This window comes from Mastigoproctus giganteus, chromosome 4, assembly GCF_048544385.1.
Source record: "Mastigoproctus giganteus isolate SK-2022 chromosome 4, ASM4854438v1, whole genome shotgun sequence".
NCBI lineage: Eukaryota > Metazoa > Arthropoda > Arachnida > Uropygi > Thelyphonidae > Mastigoproctus > Mastigoproctus giganteus.
The window spans coordinates 198,980,058-199,002,454 of NC_143578.1; the positions used below are offsets into that span (position 1 = coordinate 198,980,058).

Sequence of the window (22,397 nt, forward strand, 5' to 3'; positions counted from 1 at the left end):
TCACACCAAACTGACTCCACACTGCACTGTCCAGCGATGTCAACTGGCTTCACTTCCTTGGATTTTATGTGTTTTTTAACTAATAGCATAACCCCTCCTCCCTTCCTATCCTGTCTATCCTTTCTGTAGACGTTGTACTCCCCAAATTCCAGTTCTGCATTCCTTATATCTGTGTGACACCACGTCTCTGATATCCCAACAATATCTGCCTTTGATGTTTTGAGTAATACCTCAAATTCATCAAATTTATTTACTAAACTCTTAGCATTAGTGTACACGCAAGTATACATGCACCTGTTTCTATTCTTAGCTACCCTAACACAACCCATGTGTTTACTTGTACCGCAATGACTTCCAGCAGTCTCTGAAATATCCTGCATCTTGTTTTTCAGGCTTCTGCTCATTCCAATAGAAGCAGTGCAAGAATCTCTTTCACCTCTGCCAGTGGCTACTGTTAATCCATTAGTCTTTGTCTCCCCCCAAGCTAGCAGTTTTCCGACCCACCTAACACTGCCTCGATAGCATCAGCAAATATTCTTGCACCCTTTCTATTTAAGTGTATCCCATCCCTGTAGAAGCAATCTCTTCTGTTAACAAGTACAGTCCAGGCTGAAAAAATTCTACCCCTTCAGCCTTGCACAATCTTTCCAGGGCCGAATTGATCGACAAGGCTCTCATCATATACTCCCTCCTATCGTGTCTGGGCAGAATTGCAGACACTTTCAAATTCAACCCTACTTCACGGCTTTTTTTCAACAGTGACCTGTACTTGTTAAGCAATTCTGCTGGTCTCCTACTCTTAATATCATTAGTGCCAACGTGTACAACTATATCACCTTTTGTGCCCTTAAAAGATGATATCTGCTCTACAACGTCATCAACCTTTGCCCCTGGCAGACATACCCTGGTCCTGTTCCACCTATTCTTTTTACAAAGCATGTTCCCCGTTTCCCTGACAATTGAGTCACCAACAACTACTAGTTCCTGTTGGACCAGCGCATTCTGCCTTGGGGGCTGCCTCTGTGTTGCAAGATGACCAAGTCCAAGCTCTGGTGTTGATGTGGGCAGCTGAGAGCTTGATGGGCCCCTCAATTTATTTCCTTCGAGGGCATCCACCCTGTCCTTCAAGGTCTCATATAGGCCCATAACAACGCCGAGTTGTCGCCTAACTTCCTTGCACTCCTTGCATCGTGCACACACAAAGACATCCCCAATGGCAGTATCATGTCCCGTACCCGATTGCTCCGCAAACATCAAGCAAACAGTGCATCTTAAAAGGCCGTGATTCAGGGGGCAACTGCCCCCCCTCAGTTCTCCCCTGAGTCACAGCACTCCCATTAGCTTGAGCCTTTTGCTTTGCTGCTCTGGTCAGAGTCATGATTTCGATTTAAATGTCAATAAAATTACAATTTCAGAACAAAATTAAAACCTTAAACTTGTATCTTAACACAGTTATAACGCTATATTTATTTTTCGGTATCGAGTGTTATCTACGAGTTCCCTTTATATAACTTCCGTATCAAGTATGTATTAATTATTTGTTACGTTTGTACTCTAAGTCGTTATATATATATAGTTAAAAGTACAATTTAATTGACAATATTATATTATGCACTATACTATACAAAGCTAATGCTATCGAATTCCGGATATGCTGTATCGCGCTTCAGTAACGAGTGTTATCTTCGAAATCCCTTTATATAACTTCTGTATCAAGTTATGTATTAATTATTTATTTTTACTAATTATTTATGTTCCGTAACCTAAGTGGTTATATGTATAGTTAAAATTACAATTTAATTGCCAATGAAGTTCGACAAGATTAATAGATTTTACTGATTAATTTTCACGTAACAATGGCGGCCGTTTATGAACGGTAAACACGTGGATTTGATACCCTTTCCGATACTAAGTAATACCTACAAAATCTCTATCTAAGTTATTTTAACTTTAAGTACCGTAAATAGGAATATAAAGCTACTCTAGAAATAAGTTAATATGTCAATTTAAACTAATAAAGCAGAAAATAAATCAGAAAAAACTTCTCTATTCCAAGAGCAGCAGAAAGGCACGTCCGCACAGGAAACCCTCGACCTCAGACATTGTTGAAGATAACTTGTATTAAGGGGAAAATAATGGAGTCGCTTGTTAAAGAAGTACTGCAAGACCATCTAGACAAGACTGCAGTACTAGATAAGATACAACATGGGTTTGTTAAAGGAAGGTTTTGTCTGAACAATTTGATTGGATACTATGATGTGGTCACAAAGGAACTGGATGCAAAAAATAATTTTGATATCGTATAATTGGATTTTCAGCTTTTTATAATGTTGCGCATGGAAGACTGCTGTACAAATTGGAGCAGTATGGCATTAAGGTCAAGTTGCTTCAATGGTAAAGGGATGGCTGAGCAGGAGACAACAGAGTTGTAATCAGTGGACACTGCTCTTTGTGGATTAATGTCATTAGTAGAGTTCCCCAGGGTTCGGTGCTGGGCCCATTGTTGTTTTGTGTATTCAATGATATTGATGATGGAATATCAGGCTTAATGTCCAAGTTTGCAGATGATACAAAGGTTGGCAGGGTTGTTAATGACAGTAAGGACAGAATGCTACTGCAACTGGACCTAGATAAGTTGGGCAAATGAGCTGAGAATTAGCAACTGAAGTTTAACATTGACAAATGCAAAGTACTGCATATTGGTAGAAACAACCCCAGAGAAACGTGCCAATTGCTGATTAAGCAATTGGTAGATTACTAATGTACCTGAGTGTACTACCATTTCTTAATCAGAAATGGTAGAACACTCAGGGAAGTGTTGAGTGAAAAAGACCTGGGGGGTAATTGTGCAGTCAGATATAAAGTTGCTGAGCAGTGAGACAGGCGTTCCAGAGGAGGTCATGGAGTCTTGTCACTGATATATAGGAATTTTGCTAGCAGGGACAAGGAGGTGATTATCCCATTGTACAAGGAAATGATCAGGCCACACTTTGAATATTGTGTATAGGTCTGGAGGCCTCATTTTAGGAAGGATGCAAAGTTGCTAGAATGAGTACAAAGAAGGGCAACAAGATTGGTGAGGGGAACAAAGGGATGCTCTTACCAAGATAGGCTTAAGTTCTGCAAATTGCAGAACCTGGAGACTAGGCACATGCGAGGTGATCTGATTGAGGCATACAAGTCCTTGAATGGGTTGAGCAAGCTCAATATTGACGGGATTCTTCCTCTTGCTCAGATTTAGAACCTGAGGGGGCAAGATTCAAACTGAGCAGTTGTAGAATAGATGTGCAAAATTTGCCTTTAGCCAACAGGTAGTTGATTGCTGATTGCATCTAAGGTGAGCTGGACAAGCATTTGGAGTGAATAGATGATTAAATGGGGGGGGGGGGGGTTTGGCTGATGTTGCTTTCCTGCATCATATGCCTCTGCTAATGCTATACATTGTTTTCCCCATCATTTACTCTACTATTACTCTACTGTTACTACAATGTCTGCATTTGATGACTTAATCAGCACTTCAAATTCATAAAATTTATTTACTATACTTCTAGCACTGGTGTACATGCAAGTATACATGTGTGTTCTTACTCTTAGTTATCCTAACAGACCATGTATTCCATGATGATTGGTACATTTCAGGCAGGGCCTGAAATGTACCAATAGTAGCAATGCAAGTTCACTTTCACCTCTGCCTGTGGCTCACTTTACACTATTACACTATTACTGTGTATCCCCTGCTCAAGCTAGTAGTTTCCTGACCCACCTAACACTGCACTTATAGCATCAGCAAATATTCTTGCACCCTTTCTATTCAAGTGTATCCCATCCCTGTAAAAATGGTCTCTCCTGTTAACAAGCACAGACCACAGACAGAAAAATTCAATCCCATGAGCCTTGCACATTCTCTCCCAGGCCGAATTGATTGGCAAAGGCTCTCAACATATACTGCCTTCTTTTATGTTTTGGCAGAATTGCTGACACTGTCAAATTCAATTCTAACTCATGCCATTTTTGCTACCACTGCCCTGTACTTGTTAAGTAAGTCCTCAGATCTCTTACTTTTAATATTATTAGTTTCAACATGTGAAACAATATCAGCTTTTGTGCCCTTAAAAGATGATATCTGCTCTACATCATCTAGTTTTGCCCCTGGCAGAAAATAACCTGGTCCCATTCCACCTATCCTTCTTACACAAGTTATTTCCTGTTTCCCTGATAATAGAGTCACCGACAATAACTTGCTTCTGTGGAACCAGCGCATTCTCCCTTGAAGACTGTTGCTGTGCTGTCTGATTCACAAAAGTTAGCTTTGGTGTTGAGATGGACAGCTGAGAACTTGATGAGAACTCATTTTAATTTCTTTGAGGGCATCTCCCCTACCCTACCCTTCAAACTCTCATAAACACCCATCAGAGTTGGACCTAATTTCTTCAAACTCTGCACCTAGCACATATACAAATTTAATTGACAATTTTTCGGACAGGGGATCTTCACATAAAAAAAATCACCATCTAATATTGAAGAATTGCTATCTGAAAAATAATCAATTTTGTATAAAACTGTTTTATATCTGTTTTTTCTCCACTGAATTTTCATTACTTTGAGTGATATAAATTGTTGTTATTGTGCTTCAATAACAATTAATATCACTTTGAATTTTCTTAAAAATTTTTAAGAGTTATAAAAGAGTATTCCAGACAATATTCCATAACACCATGCCGACACTGCAATTTATTTTTTACCTGTTTTTTGCAAGCATGGCAGGGGTTCATATTCTTCATCTTCCATTTAATTAATACAGTATAAATTCAATTATCCCAATTAAAGGGAGACATAAGGTCTGAATAACAAAAAATCCATGTAAGCAAACGGGGAAAAAAAAAAAAAAAGTTTTAATACTGCATGCAATTTTAATACATATGTTGTATTAAAAATTTCAAAGTACATAATAAAATAAACAGTTATGTTATAGTAAACAAATACAGTTGTGCCCCCGTATCTGCTGATTCAGTTATCCACGTTTAACCACAGAAAAAAAAATGAAAAAAACTTAACATATACTACTGCATGTCCAATACGATGCTTCCCTTTATTTTTTAAGATGTCGATTTTAAATCAAATAGCTTCTCTTTATTTTTTACAATGTCACGTATGGTTTGATCACCAACATTATGATTGATTAGAGATTTAACAGATGTACTGTTTTCAAACTTTTAAATAATTTCAAGTTTTTGTTTAATTTGAAAGCACAACTCTTGCATTTGCCCATCATTTTTGCAATTTCTAAACAAAAAAAAAAAAAAAAAGACATCCCTGGCATAAATAACAAAACAAAATTTCGTCCTTTTGCGGTGCGACGGAACATAGCAATCGACGCAATGCACTAAATCCAACTAAACATTTGGTCTCTCTTTTTTTTCTTTCTTTCTTTTCTTTTGTTTTGAGTGGTAAGAGTGAAAACAGCAAGGGTTGCAAGATAATAGGTACACTAATCTCCCAATGTTGACTTATAATGGCAGTTCTTGTCGCTTATTTACGACTTGCAAAATATATCTGTTTATACCTATTCCAGTTATTACTTGAATTTTACAATTTCTGGTTGATTTTTTTAAAATTTGGAGTCTTGAAGTGTCCTGGTTAATCCAATCCGGGTAAATCGAGAGTCTGCTGTACTTTATTATTACTGTATTTAATGTTGGTAATATCTTACTGTGTGTTTAATTTATCAATTAAACTTTATTATACGTATGTATGTATATACAAAAAAATCACGATATATATATATATATATATATATATATATATATATGGGGTCAGCAGGTGTTCGCTTATATCCACGGTTTCAGTCATCCACGGTAGGTCTTGGAACATATCCCCCGTGGATATGGGAGGGTGTTACTGTATGTACATAAAGAAAACTGTTTAAAAGTTGCTCTCCTTTTTGTAACTGCCAAATAACGTACACTTTTTAAACATTAAAGTTACCTTGTGTCACATTCTTCTTGTTTCTCAAACACTTCATAGCAACTGCTAAACATTGAAAGGCTTCAGAATATGAAGCTTTTCAACGTTTTTCTTCCTCATCAACTTCTTGGTCTTTTTCCTTTACTTCCATGTTAGTTACTATTAAGAAAATATTACAGGAGGAATATGCCAAAATGGATGAATGTAGAGCTGCTGGGTCATATAGAGCAGAAAAAGATAGCATGTGATAGTTATAGAATGATGAAATGTACTAACGCCTACAACAGTTACAAGTTGATTCATAGTAATACCACAGATATGGTTAGACAAGCCATAGATGAATATGAGAAAGCACTGGCTAAGAGAACAAGGAATTTTTCATGTATGTGAATACAAGGAAGAAAAAGGCAAATCAGATTGGACCCTTGTGTGCAGGGTATGGGAAAGCCTTAGAAAACTCAGCTAATGTTGCAGATGAATTGAACAGGTACTCTGCATCTGTGTTTACTGAATTTGTTATGGTTTTTTTTTTTTTTTTTTTTAAGGAGCATTAGCAACTACGGCCATATTGCTCCGGGGATATGCAGTGGTCATTCCCTGACCTTTCCAAACCCCCATCTAATCAAGAAGCGTGTGCTATGCACTGCTGCTCCTGCCCACCTGGCTACGGAGGCGCCGTGTTTACCGAAGAAAGCCCCTTTGTGCTGAGAACAGGCTGTGAAGGCTGAGAACAGGCTGTGCCATATGAAATTAATGATTTCGAAATTACAGTTGACAGTTTATTAGAAAAACTTTTGAGCATAAAAGAAAGTAAGGCTCCTGGAGTTGATGGCATATACCCAGGAATTTTGAGGAAAGCTACCAGGGAGTGTATTGAACCACTGAAATTATTTATGAAAGCATCTTTGGACTGAGGAGAGATTCCTTTTGATTGGAGAAGTGCCAACGTATCACCAATACATAACGGCAGTTCCAAGAGTGAAGTTTTTAACTACAGACCAGTTAATCTGACTTCAGCAGTAGGGAAAATCTTAGAGGCAATGAATAAGACTACAGTCCAGGGACAGTTAGACAGATATGGCATTCTGAATAACACACATGGTTTTGTTAATGGAAAATCATGTTTAACTTAGTAAGCTATTTGACACAGTTACTCATGAACTGGATTTAGGGAATAATTTGGACATAGTTTATTTAGATTTCAGCAAGGCATTTGACTCAGTCCCTCATGACAGATTATTCTATAAGTTGGAACATGTTGGGTTTACTGGAAAAATATTAAGGTTAATTGCTCTGTGGCTGCACAGCAGAAGGTTGCAATTAAGGCAATTAATGGATGTTCTTCAGATTTGTGTAAAGAAGATCATCATCAAATATTTCTTTAGTCTTCTTTAGTGAGGTCCCCCAAGCATCGGTTCTTGGACCACTGTTGTTTCTGATATTCATAAACAACATCAACTATGGGATAGACGTCTTGATGCCAAAATTTACAGATGATGTAAAGATTGGTAAAATAGCAAATGATCAGTACGAAACGGTTCTCCTTCAGGATGACTTGAGCAGGTTGCAAGAATGGTCAGTAAAGCGTCAACTATGTTTCAATGCATAAAAATGCAAGGTCTTACACTTGGGAAACAGCAAATTAAATTATACACTTGGTGGGGTTGAATTAAAAACAATAGAGGAAGAAAGAAATCTGAGAGTTAAAATACAGGCTGATATGAAGTTTTCTGAGCAGTGTAAGCAGGCAGCCAAGAAAGCCCATGGTGTCCTATCCATGACAGATTGAACGTTATCCTGTGGAGAAAAGGAGGTTATAATCCCACTGGAGCAGGCAATTGTAAGACCACATTTGGAATAGTGTTCAAGTCTGGGGACCTCATCTGAAAAAAAGACATTGTGCCTGTTGATAGGGTCCAAATATAAAAAATTTTCATGGTGAAATTGGCAAAAGGGTGACCATATGAGGAAAGACTCCGTACATGTGGGCTAGAGCTTGGCAACCAGGCAACTCAGAGGAGACCTAATTGAGGGTTATACAGCTCTGAGAGAGGTTAGTAAAATGAACAAAGGCAGAACTTTTGTTATAGAGAATTCAGTTATTCAGAGAGGGGAATGCCAGAGGTGAACTCTGGCAGTGAGCTAGATGATTTTGTAATAACTGAGAGCAAAATGGAGGGGAAATTCTTGAAGATAAACATGAGAAAGGCATCTGGGCTGGATGGGATCTATCCAGTTATATTAAAGGAGGCAGCAAAGGAAGTAAGCAAACCCTTAGCCATAATTATGAGAGCTTCCTTGGAGTCAGGGGAGGTACCCATGGACTGGAGATGTGCAAATACGACCCCAATTCACAAAGGAGGATCAAAGGGCAACACATGTAATTACAGACCTGTTAGTTTAACTTCTGTTCCAGGGACATTAATAGAGGCACTGGTTAAAGAAGCACTGCAGGATCATCTAGACAAGACTTCAGTTAAAGCTCGGACACAGCATGAGTCTGTTAAGGGGAAGTTTTGTCTGACCAATTTCATTGGATACTATGATGTGGTCACAAAGGAACTGGATGCAGGGAATAACTCTGATATTATATACTTGGATCTTAGAAAGGCTTTTGATTCTGTTGCACATGGAAGACTGTTGCACAAATTGGAGCTAGTTAGTTAGTTATTTGGTTTTTAGGAGCATTAGCAACTAAGGCCATATTGCTCCGGGGATATGCGGTGGTCATTCCGTGACCTTTCCGCATCCTCCGTATTTGGTGGTGACGGGCTCGAACCCCGGTCTAATCAAGGAGCGTGTGCTACACACTGCTGCTCCATCCCACCTGGCTACGGAGGCGCCTACACAAATTGGAGCAGTGTAGCATTGGAGGCAAATTGCTGCTATGGATAAAGGAATAGTTGAGTGGGAGAAGACAGAGTGGTAATCAATGGATGCTGCTCTTCGTGGGCTAATGTTATTAGTGGAGTGCCCCCAGGGTTCAGTGTTTGGTCCATTGTTGTTTTTGGTATTTATTAATGATATTGATGATGGTATATCAGGCTTAATGTCCAAGTTTGCAGATGATACAAAGGTCGGAAGGATGGTTAATGACACTAATGACAGTACGCTGTGAACAGGATCTAGAAAAGTTGAGCAGATGGGCTGAGAGTGGCAACTGAAGTTTAACATTGACAAATGTAAAGTACTACATATGGGAAGCAGTAACCCCAGAGTAATGTATCAACTGTGTGGTACTACACTGACAGTGGTAGAGAATGAAAAGGACATGGGAGGTAATCGTGCAGGCAGATATGAAGTTTTCTGAGCAGTGCAGACAGTCTGCAAGAGTAGCTCATGGTGTCTTGTCAATGATATACAGGAATTTTTTTAGCAGGGATAAGGAGGTTATTATCTCCTTGTATAAGGCAATGGTCAGGCCACACCTTGACTACTGTATACAGGTCTGGAGGCCTCTGTTAAGAAGGATGTAGAGCTGCTGGAACGAGTACAGAGAAGGGCAACAAGATTAGTGAATGGAACAAAGGGTTGCTCTTACGAAGAAAGCCTTATGTTTTGCAAATTACAGTGTCTGGAGACTAGGCACCTGCAAGGTGATCTGACTGAGGTGTATAAAGCCTTGAATGGTTTGAGGATGCTCAATGCTGATGGGATTTTTCCTCTTTCTCAGAATAATCACCTGAGAGGGCATAAATTCAAATTGAGGAAAGACAGTTGTAGGATAGATGTGCGGAAGTTTGCCTTTAGACAGTGGGTGGCTGATTGCCGGAACAAACCTCCATCTGTCGTTGTAGAAGTTGATAGCTTAAAGAGATTCAAGGCAGAACTAGACAAACAAACATCTGGAGCGAGTGGATGGGTGAAATGAGGGTTTTTTTTTTTTTTTTTTGGCTGATGCTATATAAGCTTGCTTCCTTGCATCATGCTTTTACTAATGCTAACTCCATAACCAGGGGACATTAATTCAAATTACAGGAGGGGAAGGGTTTTAGACTAGACTGTAGGAAGTTTTCTTTTAGACAGAGAGTCATGGATTGCTGGAACTGGTTGCCTTCATGGTAAGGTGATACTGACAGTTGGAATAAATCCACAGGTCAACTGGATAGTTACTTATCCAGTTGAGGATGGGAGCAAGTGATTTGTATTTTCTTATCTACTCATGTTGTTTCCCCCCCCCCCAAGCCAGGGCAGCAAGAGCCTGTGGCTTCCTTGCACTATATCGCTATTACTACTATGTTCAAAAGGACTATTTCATCATCATTCAAAATATGAAACCCAGGATTATCAAAATCACAATTTAACCATGCACTGACATCTTCTTTACTGCATTCTCTGCATATTGAAATTTATTTTAATGTTTCTGTGATTTCTTTTATAATGTTTTCATTTGTGTTGCTGTCATCAGAACTTTCCAACAGACTTTTAAAGATGTTGTTTCATAATTTTTTCAATGTTGACACATCTACAGAATTCCAACCTTTCACTAACATGAAGCAACAGTCCTTTAGTTGATTTTCTTAAAAGAAAATTGCAACAGTCCTTTAGGTGATTTTCTTACAAGAAAATTGCAACAGATTCCTCATCATTATTGTTAGCCAATAAGAGCCATCAAAGAAGTTGTTTTCGATAGAGGCATTTTAGTGTTCCCATTGCACGCTGATCCGGATGTAACATCTGGTGGAAGAAATAACTGTAACCATTTTGTCAATCTGGTTTAAGCATTCTATTCAACAGATCTGAAGATGTATTATCAAGTAATACAAATTTGTAATATTTTTCCTTCTTTACCAATTGATTTGATATTTTTTCACTTGCAGAAAAAATGTTTTTTATACCATTGTTTGAAAATTTCATCATTCACCCTTGCTTTTTTCTTATGAACATACATAACCAGGAGACTTCTTATATTTTTGAAGCATCTATGATATTTTGACTTCCTGATAAGAAACAATGACAATCAGTGTCTGCTAGATGAAGTGGCACAAACCATTATGGTTACATATTCTTTGCTCGTTTTGTACCCTGGTGCATTATTCTCTTGGCATAAGGTTAATGATCTGTTGAGGAGTGCTTTCAAGTTTAAAACAGTCTCATCAGCACTATGAAATAAAGTCTTCGCTATGTCCTTCTTGCTCTACAAACAACTTCAATATTTAGGTAAAATGGTTGAAAATATGTCGGCAGAAAGCACTTTTCTCCATGAATTTCAAGTTCTTTAATACCATGTCACGCCTTAAACTTTCCAAGTCAATCAGAACTTGTGTTTAAGTTAGGTCTCCACTTAATTTTGTATTAAAAAATATTGTTTTTAACATAATAAAGAAGCAGATATCAGCTGGCCAGAAGATCACTTTTGAATAAACCACGTGTAGACAGCTCTTCAACTTCTCCACTTTGAGCTTTTTCTCAACTTTACATGCTAACTTGCTATCCTCATTCATAAGATGATTAGAGAATTTTATAATGCTTTAACTATTTTCCTTTAAGTCTGATTAATGGTGACATGCCAATTCCATATTTAAAAACCATTTAAATATGGAATTGGCCTTACCCTTTTCAAGGCCTTAATTATTATTGCCATTTTGTCCTTTAAGGTTTGCAGGTGGTAGATAACTCTGGTTCATCAACCGATGCAATACCACCACTTTGCTGAAGTAGTGAAACCCATGTTTAGTCACCAGAGCAAAGTTTACAGCATTCTTCCCTCCCCATTTCTTGCAACTCATGAACGGTACCAAGTACTATAGATGTCTGAAGTTTTCATTAATATTAAAAAAAAAAAAACGATCTATTATTTTATTTTTATTTTTTTTGCTGACATATCAATATTAAGTTTTATATATATATATATATATATACAGGTAGCCCTCGATTTATATTGGGGTTAGGTTCCTGGGGGGACAGGTGCAAATGGAATCGGTGCAACTGGAACCCTTTATATAATGGAGTCAATCGGAAATCACAGGGTTAGGTTCCGGGCACCAAACATTTTACCTACCACTTTGCATCGATTGTTTTATTTTATTAGCATTCTTCATAGTTGTAGTAATAGTTGAGGGAGGCATATTCATAGCCCTACACACATTAGGGCAGCTTTCATCAGATTCTATCCTCCAAAAATTGCACTAGGATTCATTGAACTTCTTTTACCAGACATGGCATTTCTTTATTCAATTAAATTAAAAATTTCATAACACGATTGGCAAAAACTGCACACGGATATCACTATTAGTTTTATTTAATTTATTAATAGCATAATTAATAAAAAATGTTAGCGTAATAAATTTCCAACACTTGTAAATAGCGTAAACAACAACAAACTGAATGCTTCACCGCATGGACCTTTACTACCCACTTCCATGAGTGATTAGTTTGAGGGCGAGAATCTTTCTCATCTCTGATACAGACGTGCTAATTGCTGATTGCCTCAGATTGTCCTAAATCACGTGAACAGTGAATAGCACAGTATGATGCCGATAAATTGTCTGATGATTTTAAATTTTCAATTTATAAAAAATTTGCAAAAAAAAAAATTGCAAAAATAAATAAATAAAAATGGCATTGTGGTTGGTTAGTGATCGGCGCTATTGCGAATCGGCACAAATCAGACCAGCGCAAAACGAGGGCTACCTGTGTGTGTGTGTGTGTGTGTGTGTGTGTGTGTGTGTGTGTGTGTGGTGTTCCACCATAACAAACCTCATGGCCACACAGACATCAATTCTTCAAGCCTTCAAAACTAAATCTGAATTAGCTATAGTATACGCTGATATTGAAGCTGCTTTTGACAGCCTAGACATCACAGCCCTTCTCAGACTCCTGCAATTCTTCTTCAGGATTAATGGAGACCTACTAGCTTTCCTCACCGCCTTATTGAGGAATAGAAGTGTCCACCTCACTTTGAATAAAACCCACTTTACAAGAAAAATCAATGCAGGAGTCCCACAAGGTGGTGTCCTGTCTGGCCTTCTCTTCTCAGCCATTCTGATTCGTTACATGAGTCCTCGTGATGATGCTCTAATACATGCCGACAATATAAAGTCTCTTACCTTAATCCCACCATCTGAAAACCCAATGGCAATTACGTCTTCCATCACAGAGAACTTGACCACTCTTTCAACTTACTTGAAGATGTTTGGATTAAACCTTAACCCGTCAAAATCTGCAATAATGACTTACTCATTGAAACAGCAACCAACAATAATTCAACCTTCAGTTTTAGGTACTCTAATTCCAGTGGTTACCTGCCATAAAGATCTCGGGGTCTTTTTTGATCCGAAGCTGAAATTTAATGATCACACAGAATACCTATGGAAGCGTTTTAACACCCTACGCTGGAGAAACAACACTTACTTCATTCCAACGATGCCGCAACCACTACCAGATATCTTTGAACCACTGTTTATCCGGCTATTTTATACGCTGCTGAAATTTGGGCATCTGCATCGCCTTCAAAAACCGGTGTTCTCATGTGAATACTGGACCCTGAAATGGGCCACAAATAAGCATCGCCGACCCCCTCAATTGAGAACAATTGACATGGCTGAGCAGCTAAATGTACCCAGGCTCCCGAGGTTAATTGACAGCAGGCGTTTAATGACTTCAGTAAAAATGTACACAGGAGTGATAAACTCCCCAAACATCTGGGATTTCTGTCAGTGGCACAATCCTACGCCATCCTTGAGGTCAGAGCCCACACTAATCCTCAAATACAATCGGGTTGAAACTGTGTAGTCGGTTCCTACCTGCCCAGGCACTCCCCAAAATTCGGGCACTGCTCCGTCTTGGAGTCGACCTTCAGAAATTGGCTACCGACTACAAATACCGTCACATGCTCCTCGAGTGGATTACATCTGTGGAACTGGGATAATTTCCTCCATATGACATTTAGTCCTCATTTTTTCATTATTATAATTTACATGTTTGTAACTCAATTTTCATTATTATAATTTACATGTTTGTAACTCATAATTTTCATGTAACGATAATTTTTTCCTTTTTGCCAATTAATTTCATTTATAACGTAAAACTCCTGACCATGTTGCCGTGTTGAGTATTAATGTCTCTAGTACATGTCCTGTACTTATTAGCAATAAAGAATTTATTTATTTATATATAAATCACAAAAAAAAAAAAAAAAACACCACTGATGCATTTGTTCACGAAATGAACAAATGCATCAGCTAGCTGCACTTGCAAGATGATATTTCTGAATGCCAAATTGGTACATTATACTTGGCAAGTACTGTCCATTACTTCACTATGCATTACACATTATATAACACAATATCTGCCACATTTTTTCTATATAACATAATATATTATTATGTATTTGTCTTGTGCAATCTGAATAATTGAGGTCTGGCTAATAGAGTTCCTACTGTATTACACTTAAGTTTACATATTCTGCTGTTATTTTATTCTGTTAGGTTTCATCAGCATCCACAGAAGCAGAGTTTATTTCTTTAATGTTGACAACTTTTCTACACCAGCATGTTAGAAAGGCAATGAGAGAAAGCAATAATCTTGATGTGATTATCAGCAGCAACTATTCATGCATTGAGAATCTACAGAAAAAATACACTATCTGACAGTTGTTACAGTGTGTTGATGTGGGATTTATTTAAAAATGTAATCTAAAGAGAAAGGCTTTTTCTCTCATAAAGGTGACTACAATGGTCTCATTGAAGAGGCCTCTAAGGTCAGGAACTCTATAATTCATCTGCAATGCTATTAAAAAACACTCACTCACTCATATTTATAAAATGCCTTTATTATAATAAAATAAAATATATGCGTACTGACTGTATATTAAAATAAAATAAATAGTGTATAACGAGAATAAAATACAGTAAAATATAAAGTTAAAAGGATTAAAAACCATTAACACAGCAGCTTTTGGCAGCAGTCAAAAGCTACTTTTGGCCACCTTCATCAGCAATAATGATTACAGGTTATCTGACAATTTATATAACACATACATCTCAGCAGGTCCACGACACGAACTATGACACCTGCACACGGTCCACTTCTCATGCATTGGAACCAGAAATTGTACGTGCCACTCTAAATCATTCATCTCTCCTTAGGATAAGGGCTTCAAAGAGTGGATGAATGCGACAGCCCTTATCCCTATTAAGATTGTAGCATTCGGATGAACATATTCTTAAACTCTCCCACCATTTCCAATTCCAAAAGCCATGTGCTCTATCCATGATCACGGCTTCTTTAGCTGTAATGCCATGCCCAGTTTCCCAGGCATGTTCAGCCACGGCTGAACCCCCATAATTAGCAGTCTTAAGGGCTCGATCGTGTTCCCCCAGGCAATCCCACAGCTTTTCGTTTCCCTGACAATCAAGGCACTCAATTTCATATATAACTCCACTAGTGTCATTACCCGCAATAGGATCTTTGGTTGCGGACACTACTGTGTGCAGCCTCAGATCCAGCAGATGCACACAGCGTATCTTACATGAATAAAAGATACAGGAAATGGGTTCCTAAATGCCTGGATAGTAGGGAATGTATGCGGTGGCAACAGGTGAAAAGTATCTCTGCAACTATTACTCCTACCTCTTAAACCTCTCTGAATAATGTTCTGGGGGTAACTGCATGTTACTAGGTCCGCCGTAACACGTTTAATCTCATCGGCTCTCTCTTCAGAGGAGCAGTGGGACTGCACCCTTTCCATTAAGACATGAAATAGAAAATTCAATTGGTTGAATGGTGGTTCACCCTATATTTGGTTTACTTTGGAGGTTGAGCAGGGAGGGGGCCCTTCCGTTCCTAGACGTGTGTGTATATACAGAGGAGGCCAACAGTTGAAAACTAAGGTTTACAGAAAACCTATGTGTCATGGCCAATACACACACTTTAAAACTGCTCAGGCCAGCTGCCTTAATGGAAAGGGTGGGGGTCCCACTAATAAAGGCATTTTATAAATACGAATCAGTGTTTTTTAATAGCATCACAGATGAATTACAATGGTCTCGAACAGTTTAAATTCTATGCAATGAAACCAAGTGATGAAGTTACCAACAGCAAATTCAAAATGGGAAGCATTCAGGAAAGTAATCGTAGAAGTGCATAGGCTTTTTATACCAACTAAAAGATACTTTTAAAGGCTTAGACGTATATGGATGTCAGATTTGAACTGATGAGACTCTTCTGTATATCACCTATAGTATAAGTGATAAAGAAGGCTACAGTAATATAAACTAGTCTGCAATAAAGCCACAAAGGACGTTAGGCTAGCAAAGGCAGATTACAAGAGGTTTCCGGCAAAAAATAGCAAAGACTTCTTTACATATTTAAATGCTAGAAGGAAGGGAATGAATCATACTGTATGATCAATATGATCCTGCTCAGGTCACTGACAAACTGAATAGATATTCTGCATCTATATTCAAACAAGAGTAATTTTTTAGGGGTGGGATACCAGAAGTTTAACAAATTCTAACAGAGAGCTAAACGATTTTGTAATAACTGAGAGAAAAACGGAACAGAAGTTGGCATTAGTAGAGGCATATGATGCATGAAAGCAAAGCTTATACAGCATCAGTGAAGAGGAGGGAGGGGACCTTCCCATTTCACCCATCCATTCGTTCCAGATGTTTGTCTAGTTCTGCTTTGAATTTATTTCAGCTATCAGCTTCACAACAACAGATGGAAGTTTGTTCCAGTAATCAACTACCCGATAGCTAAAGGAAAATTTCCACACATCTATTCTAACTGTCTTTCCTCAATTTCAGTTGATGCCCCTTCAGTTTTTGCAATCTGAGCAGGAGGAAGAATCCCATCAGCATTGAGCTTGCTCAACTCGTTCAAAGCCTCAATCAGATCACCTCACATGTGCCTAGTCTCCAGGTGCTGCAATTTGCAGAACTTAAGCCTATCTTGGTAAGAGCATCCCTTTGTTCCCCTCACCAATCTCGTTGCCCTTCTTTGTATTCATTCTAACAACTCTACATCCTTCCTAAAATGAGGCTTCCAGACCTGTGCACAGTACTCAAAGTGTGCCTGACCATTCCCTTATACAAGGGGATAATCCACTCCTTATCCCTGCTCACAAAATTCACGTATATCATTGACCTAATCTGGCAGCCTGTCTGCACTGTTCAGAAAACTTCATATCTGACTGCACAAGTTGTAAACATAAAAAAGAAAAAAGGCACCTAGGAGAAAGGGACCTACCAATGATATTAACGGAGCCAGCAAAGTAGGTAAGCAAACTTTTAGTCATAATGACAGCATCCTTGGATTCAGGGAGGTCCCTATGGACTGGAGATGTGCACCCTTTCATCCCCTTTGTGATCCCCTTCTGTTCTAGAAAAGCAATGGAGTCAACTCATTAAAGAATTAATGCAGGATTATTTAGACAGGAATTAGTTATATGCTGTCACAGCATGGATTTGTTAAGGGGTGATTTTCTCTGAGCAATATGATTGGCTACTATGTTACGGTAACAAAGGGAACAGATGCAAAAAATAATTTTGACATCATGTACTTAGAATTCTGAAAATCTTTCATTACTGTTCTACAAATTGGAGTAGTATGGCATTAGGAGCAAGTTACTCCTGTGGATAAAGGAATAGTTGAGTGCGAGTAGGTAGAGTTGTCATCAATGGACACTGTTCTTCTTGGACAAATGCTATTAGGGTAGTCCACCAGAGTTCAGTGCCAATCCCACAGTTGTTTTTATTTTTATCAATGATACTGATGAAGGCATATCAAGTTTAATATCTAAGTTTGCAGGTGGCATGAAGGTTATTAGGATGGTTAATGACAGTAATCATGGAATGCAACAAGATCTAGAAAAATTAGGCAGATGAGCTGAGAAGTGTCAATTGTAGTTTAACATTGACAAATGTGAGGTACTGCATATACATAGTACAAAGGGTACTAGGAAAGTTTTGCAATATGACGCAACAATGAATCACAGGAAGCTGCTTGTTGCTGCATGTTGAGACATGTTCATACGTGCATAGTAGCCACCGCGCCAAGTCGATGGGCTCAGTTATTCATTAGTAGTGAGAGTGTAAAGTGCTTGCGATGGCATCGTGGTCACGAAATGAGATAAGGACAGTTTTGCGGTATAATTTCGTGCGTGGTTTAACCATAGACCAGTGCTTAGAAGAAATGACTCTTGTACTAGTTGATGATTGTCCACATCGTACAACGATATTCAGGTGGTATAGAGAATTCCAAAGGGGAAATTTCACTCTGGAGGAATCTGAGAGGCCGGGAAGGCCACGAACGTCAGTTACGGAGGAAAACGTTACTGCTGTGAGGAAAATGCTTGACGAAAACAGGCGAGTGACCTATCAACAGATAGAGGATACTTTGGGCCTAAATGCACCAGCAATTCGTTCGATTCTGCAAGATCATTTGCACGTGAAGAAACTTTGTTCTCTCTGGGTGCCGCATCAACTGACTGAAGAGCAGATGACACGACGTGTGACTTGGTGCCGGGAGATGTTAAAAAAGTTTGATAAGGGACAATCTCGGTATGTGAACAACATCGTGACAGGTGACGAGACTTGGCTGTACTATTATGATCTGCCGACCAAGGCTCAAAACAAAGTTTGGGTCTTTGATGATGACGACACACCCGTAATTGTCAGAAAATCCCAATCTGTAAAGAAGAAAATGATAGCTGTATTTTTCAAATCGAGTGGAATTTGTGGAACGTGTCGTTTTGGACACGCAGAAGACAGTCACAGCTAAGTGGTATACTGAACAATGCCTGCCTAAAGTCATTGGATCTATGAAGAACCTGCGGCCAAAGTCAAGAATGGACACCTGGTACCTCCATCACGATAATGCTCTAGCTCACCGCGCCAAAGCCTGCACCGAATATTTGACCACGACAGGACTGAAACTTCTCGAGCACCCTCCCTACAGTCCAGACCTTGCTCCCTGCGACTTTGCACTGTTCCCGCATGTGAAAATGAAGCTAAAAGGGAGGCGGTTTTCCAGTGATGAGGACCTTCTACGGGCTTGGGACAACGAGTGTGCTTTACTCCCTAGTGAAACTTGGCAGAACTGGTTTAAAGATGGTTTCGGAGGATGGAGAGGTGTATTGAATGTAGAGGAAATTACTTTGAAAAAATTAAATAAACAAAGCTGTATTGCAAAACTTTCCTAGTACCCTTTGTAGTATTCCCAGATAAACATACCACTTATGTGATACCACACTCAGGGTAGTGGAAAATGAAAACACCCGAGGAGAAGGGTAATTGTGCAGTCAGATATGAAACTGTCTGAGCAGTGCAGACAAGCTGACAGGGGCAACTCATGCAGTTTTATCTATTATACACAGGAATTTTTCCAACAGGGATAAGGAGGTGATTATCCCATTGTATAAGGCAATAATTAGGCTATATCTTGAGTATTGCATATAGGTCTAGAAGCCTCATTTTAAGAAATGATGTGTATCTGTGGGAATGGGTGCAGAAAAGAGAAACAAGACTAATGAGAGGAACAAAACAGCACTCTTAACAGGAAAGGCTCCACTTCTGCAAATTGTAGCATTTGGAGACTAGGGACTGTCATGAAAATCTGATTCAGATGTTTAATGTTTGAATTGATTCAGTAAGCTTAAAGCTGATGGAATCCTTCCTCTTGCTCAAACTACAAACATGAAGGGACATAAATTCAAATTGAAGAAGAATGGTTGAAGGATAGACGTGCGGAAGTTTGCCTTATGCCAGTCGGTAGCTGATTGTTGGAATAAATCTGCATCTGTGATGTAGAAATGGATAGTTTGAATAAATTCAAGTAAGAACTAAACAAACTATTAGAGATGAACAGGTGATAGGAGATTTTTTTTTTTTTTAACATCAACAAAAAAAATGCTTTTTTTTTCTTGCATTGTTTGCCACAAATAATACTAATTCTCGAAGCAGCGAGGAGCAACATACTAAGATTAAATTACCTGATTTTATAAAACATCCAGTGTTGAATTAAAAAATGCCATCAGTATTTCATGTCAGTCAGCACAGATCTACTACAGAAAGCAGTAAGTGACAACAGTAGAAAACTGATATAAAACTATTAAGGTTTGTCGAACACAAAATACAGGCAGCCACGTTATCTTATCTAGAAACATGAGCATGGTTGCGAAAGACTTTTTTTTTTTTTTTTTGCACAAAATTAGGGAAGACTAGATTTTTGAAAGAAATGAGACAGGGCAAAGTACACTAGATACCAAAATTGATACTGTTATCAGTAGCATTATCATGTCATAATTATATTATGCAACTATCCTCCTAACTTATTAGCATTTCATGATGAAAAAGAAGAACTTTTAAAAAAACAGAGAAATTAAATAACTTACTTAAAATGTCTATCATTTAAGACTCTTCCTAAACTGGTAGACTCCTTCATGTTATCACCATAGAAAGTTTCCAAAACATTCTTGATTTTTTTAACAAGTTCCTCTTGCACTTCTGTAGTACACAGGACATAGTCTGGTGCAACACAAGTTTGTCCAGCATTAATCAGCTTTCCCCACATGAGTCGTCGTGAAGTCACCTCAATATTTGCAGAGGCATCAACATATACAGACTGTTTTCATGCATAATAGAGGAGCAATAAAGAAAAAGTAAACAATGACATTCTGTTCCAACTGCTTTTTATGGTGTGTGTGTGTGTGTGTGTGTGTGTGTGTGTGTGAGAGAGAGAGAGAGAGAGAGAGAGAAGAGAGAGAGAGAGAGAGAGAGAGGAGAGAGGAGAAGAGAGAGAGAGAGAGAGAGAGAAGAGAGAGAGAGAGAGAGAGAGAAGAGAGAGAGAGAGAGAGAGAGATATTTAGATGTATCCAAAAAAATAAATAAAATATTGCAGTAAAAGAATGTATAAAACATTTCTTGTAATTCAGCTTACAGAATATAATCCTATCCCTACTATTTAAGTAAACAAAGTACTCAAGTTATCAATAACAGCTAAAATTCTGAAGTATCTAAATCATTTTAAAGATAAATATACTAAAGGGAAAAAAAACTGGATATTAAAGTAATCAAAACTTGTGGCAAAATTTTATAACTATTATATTTAGCAGTGACAAAAATGTATACTATTTTAGAACTTCTATTCACATTCAAAACAAATTTTAATTTGCTGATATTTTAGAAGTTAAATTTACCTTTTCATTTTAACTTATTCTTATTTGATTACCAAGACTTACCATTTCCCTCCCATTTCTAAAGTAACTGGAGTTAAATGTTCATTGGCAGCACTGCGAACAATCTTTCCTACTGAAGTAGATCCAGTAAAAAAGATATAATCAAATCTTTCTTTTAACAATTCTGTTGTTTCTGATATCCCTCCAGTCACAACATGGTAACATTCCTAAGAATTACAAAATCAATTGTTAACATTAGGTATAAAAAAAAGTTTCATAAAACATTAGCTATTTAAAAAAGTTCCATAAAACAGCTATTTAAAAAAAATTCACAGTAAAAATTGCAATTTCCATTATGCAAATTAAGTGTTCGCTGCATTTAAATCCTTATGTACAGGGCAATATATGTATGTATGTCTAACGTATGAAATACCAGAAATGTCAGTTAAACTCCACTGTGTTACTCTGTGGAGATACAGATTCTGTAGAATAGGCCAATGTGCAAATAATGTGTTGTTTGGTGAACTGTTTTGGCTGTTTTGTTTGGCCTCCTTCCAAGTGCCCACAGCATTAAAAACCTGACCTCTACTATCACAATCTGCCCAAGAGATGGGCAAAGAATCCTACACCTACTGAAAGTAGTGTTATACCAGTGGATGCCAGCAATAATGTACTCCCATGTAGATGGCAATGGATTTTTTTTTTTAATTTAATATTAAAATTGGACTAAATAAGACCACTTGAATTTTACAATTTTAAAATTATTTGCTGAATAAACTGCTTTCTTTCAAAAATAAAGTTGTTTGATGTTTATTTTACAAGTATACCAATGCTGTTTTTGAGCGACACTAATGACAAGGTACCACCACAAGGTAGCATCAGCTGATTAAGTAAAATTATTTAAAGTTAGAAATTGTTAAACTAAAACTGCAATAATATTTGGATCAATTTAAACATAAAATCCAATTACAATAACTGAAAATTGTGTCTCTAAAGTAAATGTATATGAATACTAGAGTGCAACTGCTCACAAGGGCCACAGGACAGTGTTCATAACCCCCATGACATGCAAGGACAAATCATGTGATCCTTGAGCCTATTTAAAAAAAAACAGACTACAGTAATACCCCGAAGTTACGCGATAGGCGAGTCCGACGAAAATCGCGTAAGTCGGGGTGCAACTTTGCATATAAATACATATAAATTTTGCTTAATTGGGACCAAGGACTAACAAAAACACTAGTTTAGAAGAAAAATATTAATAAAATTGCAGTTCTTTATACATATTAATACAAAATATGTATTAAAAAAA

At 37.9% G+C, this 22,397-nt stretch overlaps 1 protein-coding gene across 1 annotated transcript in view; it reads right to left on the reverse strand.

Moving 5' to 3' along the window:
• Aldh-III (Aldehyde dehydrogenase type III) overlaps positions 1 to 22,397 on the reverse strand; it is a 260,715-nt gene that overhangs the window by 124,127 nt on the left and 114,191 nt on the right. Inside the window, 2 exon segments of the mRNA XM_090371122.1 lie at positions 20,303 to 20,532; positions 21,145 to 21,312. Of these exon segments, the coding sequence (XP_090227248.1) occupies positions 20,303 to 20,532; positions 21,145 to 21,312 (398 nt within the window).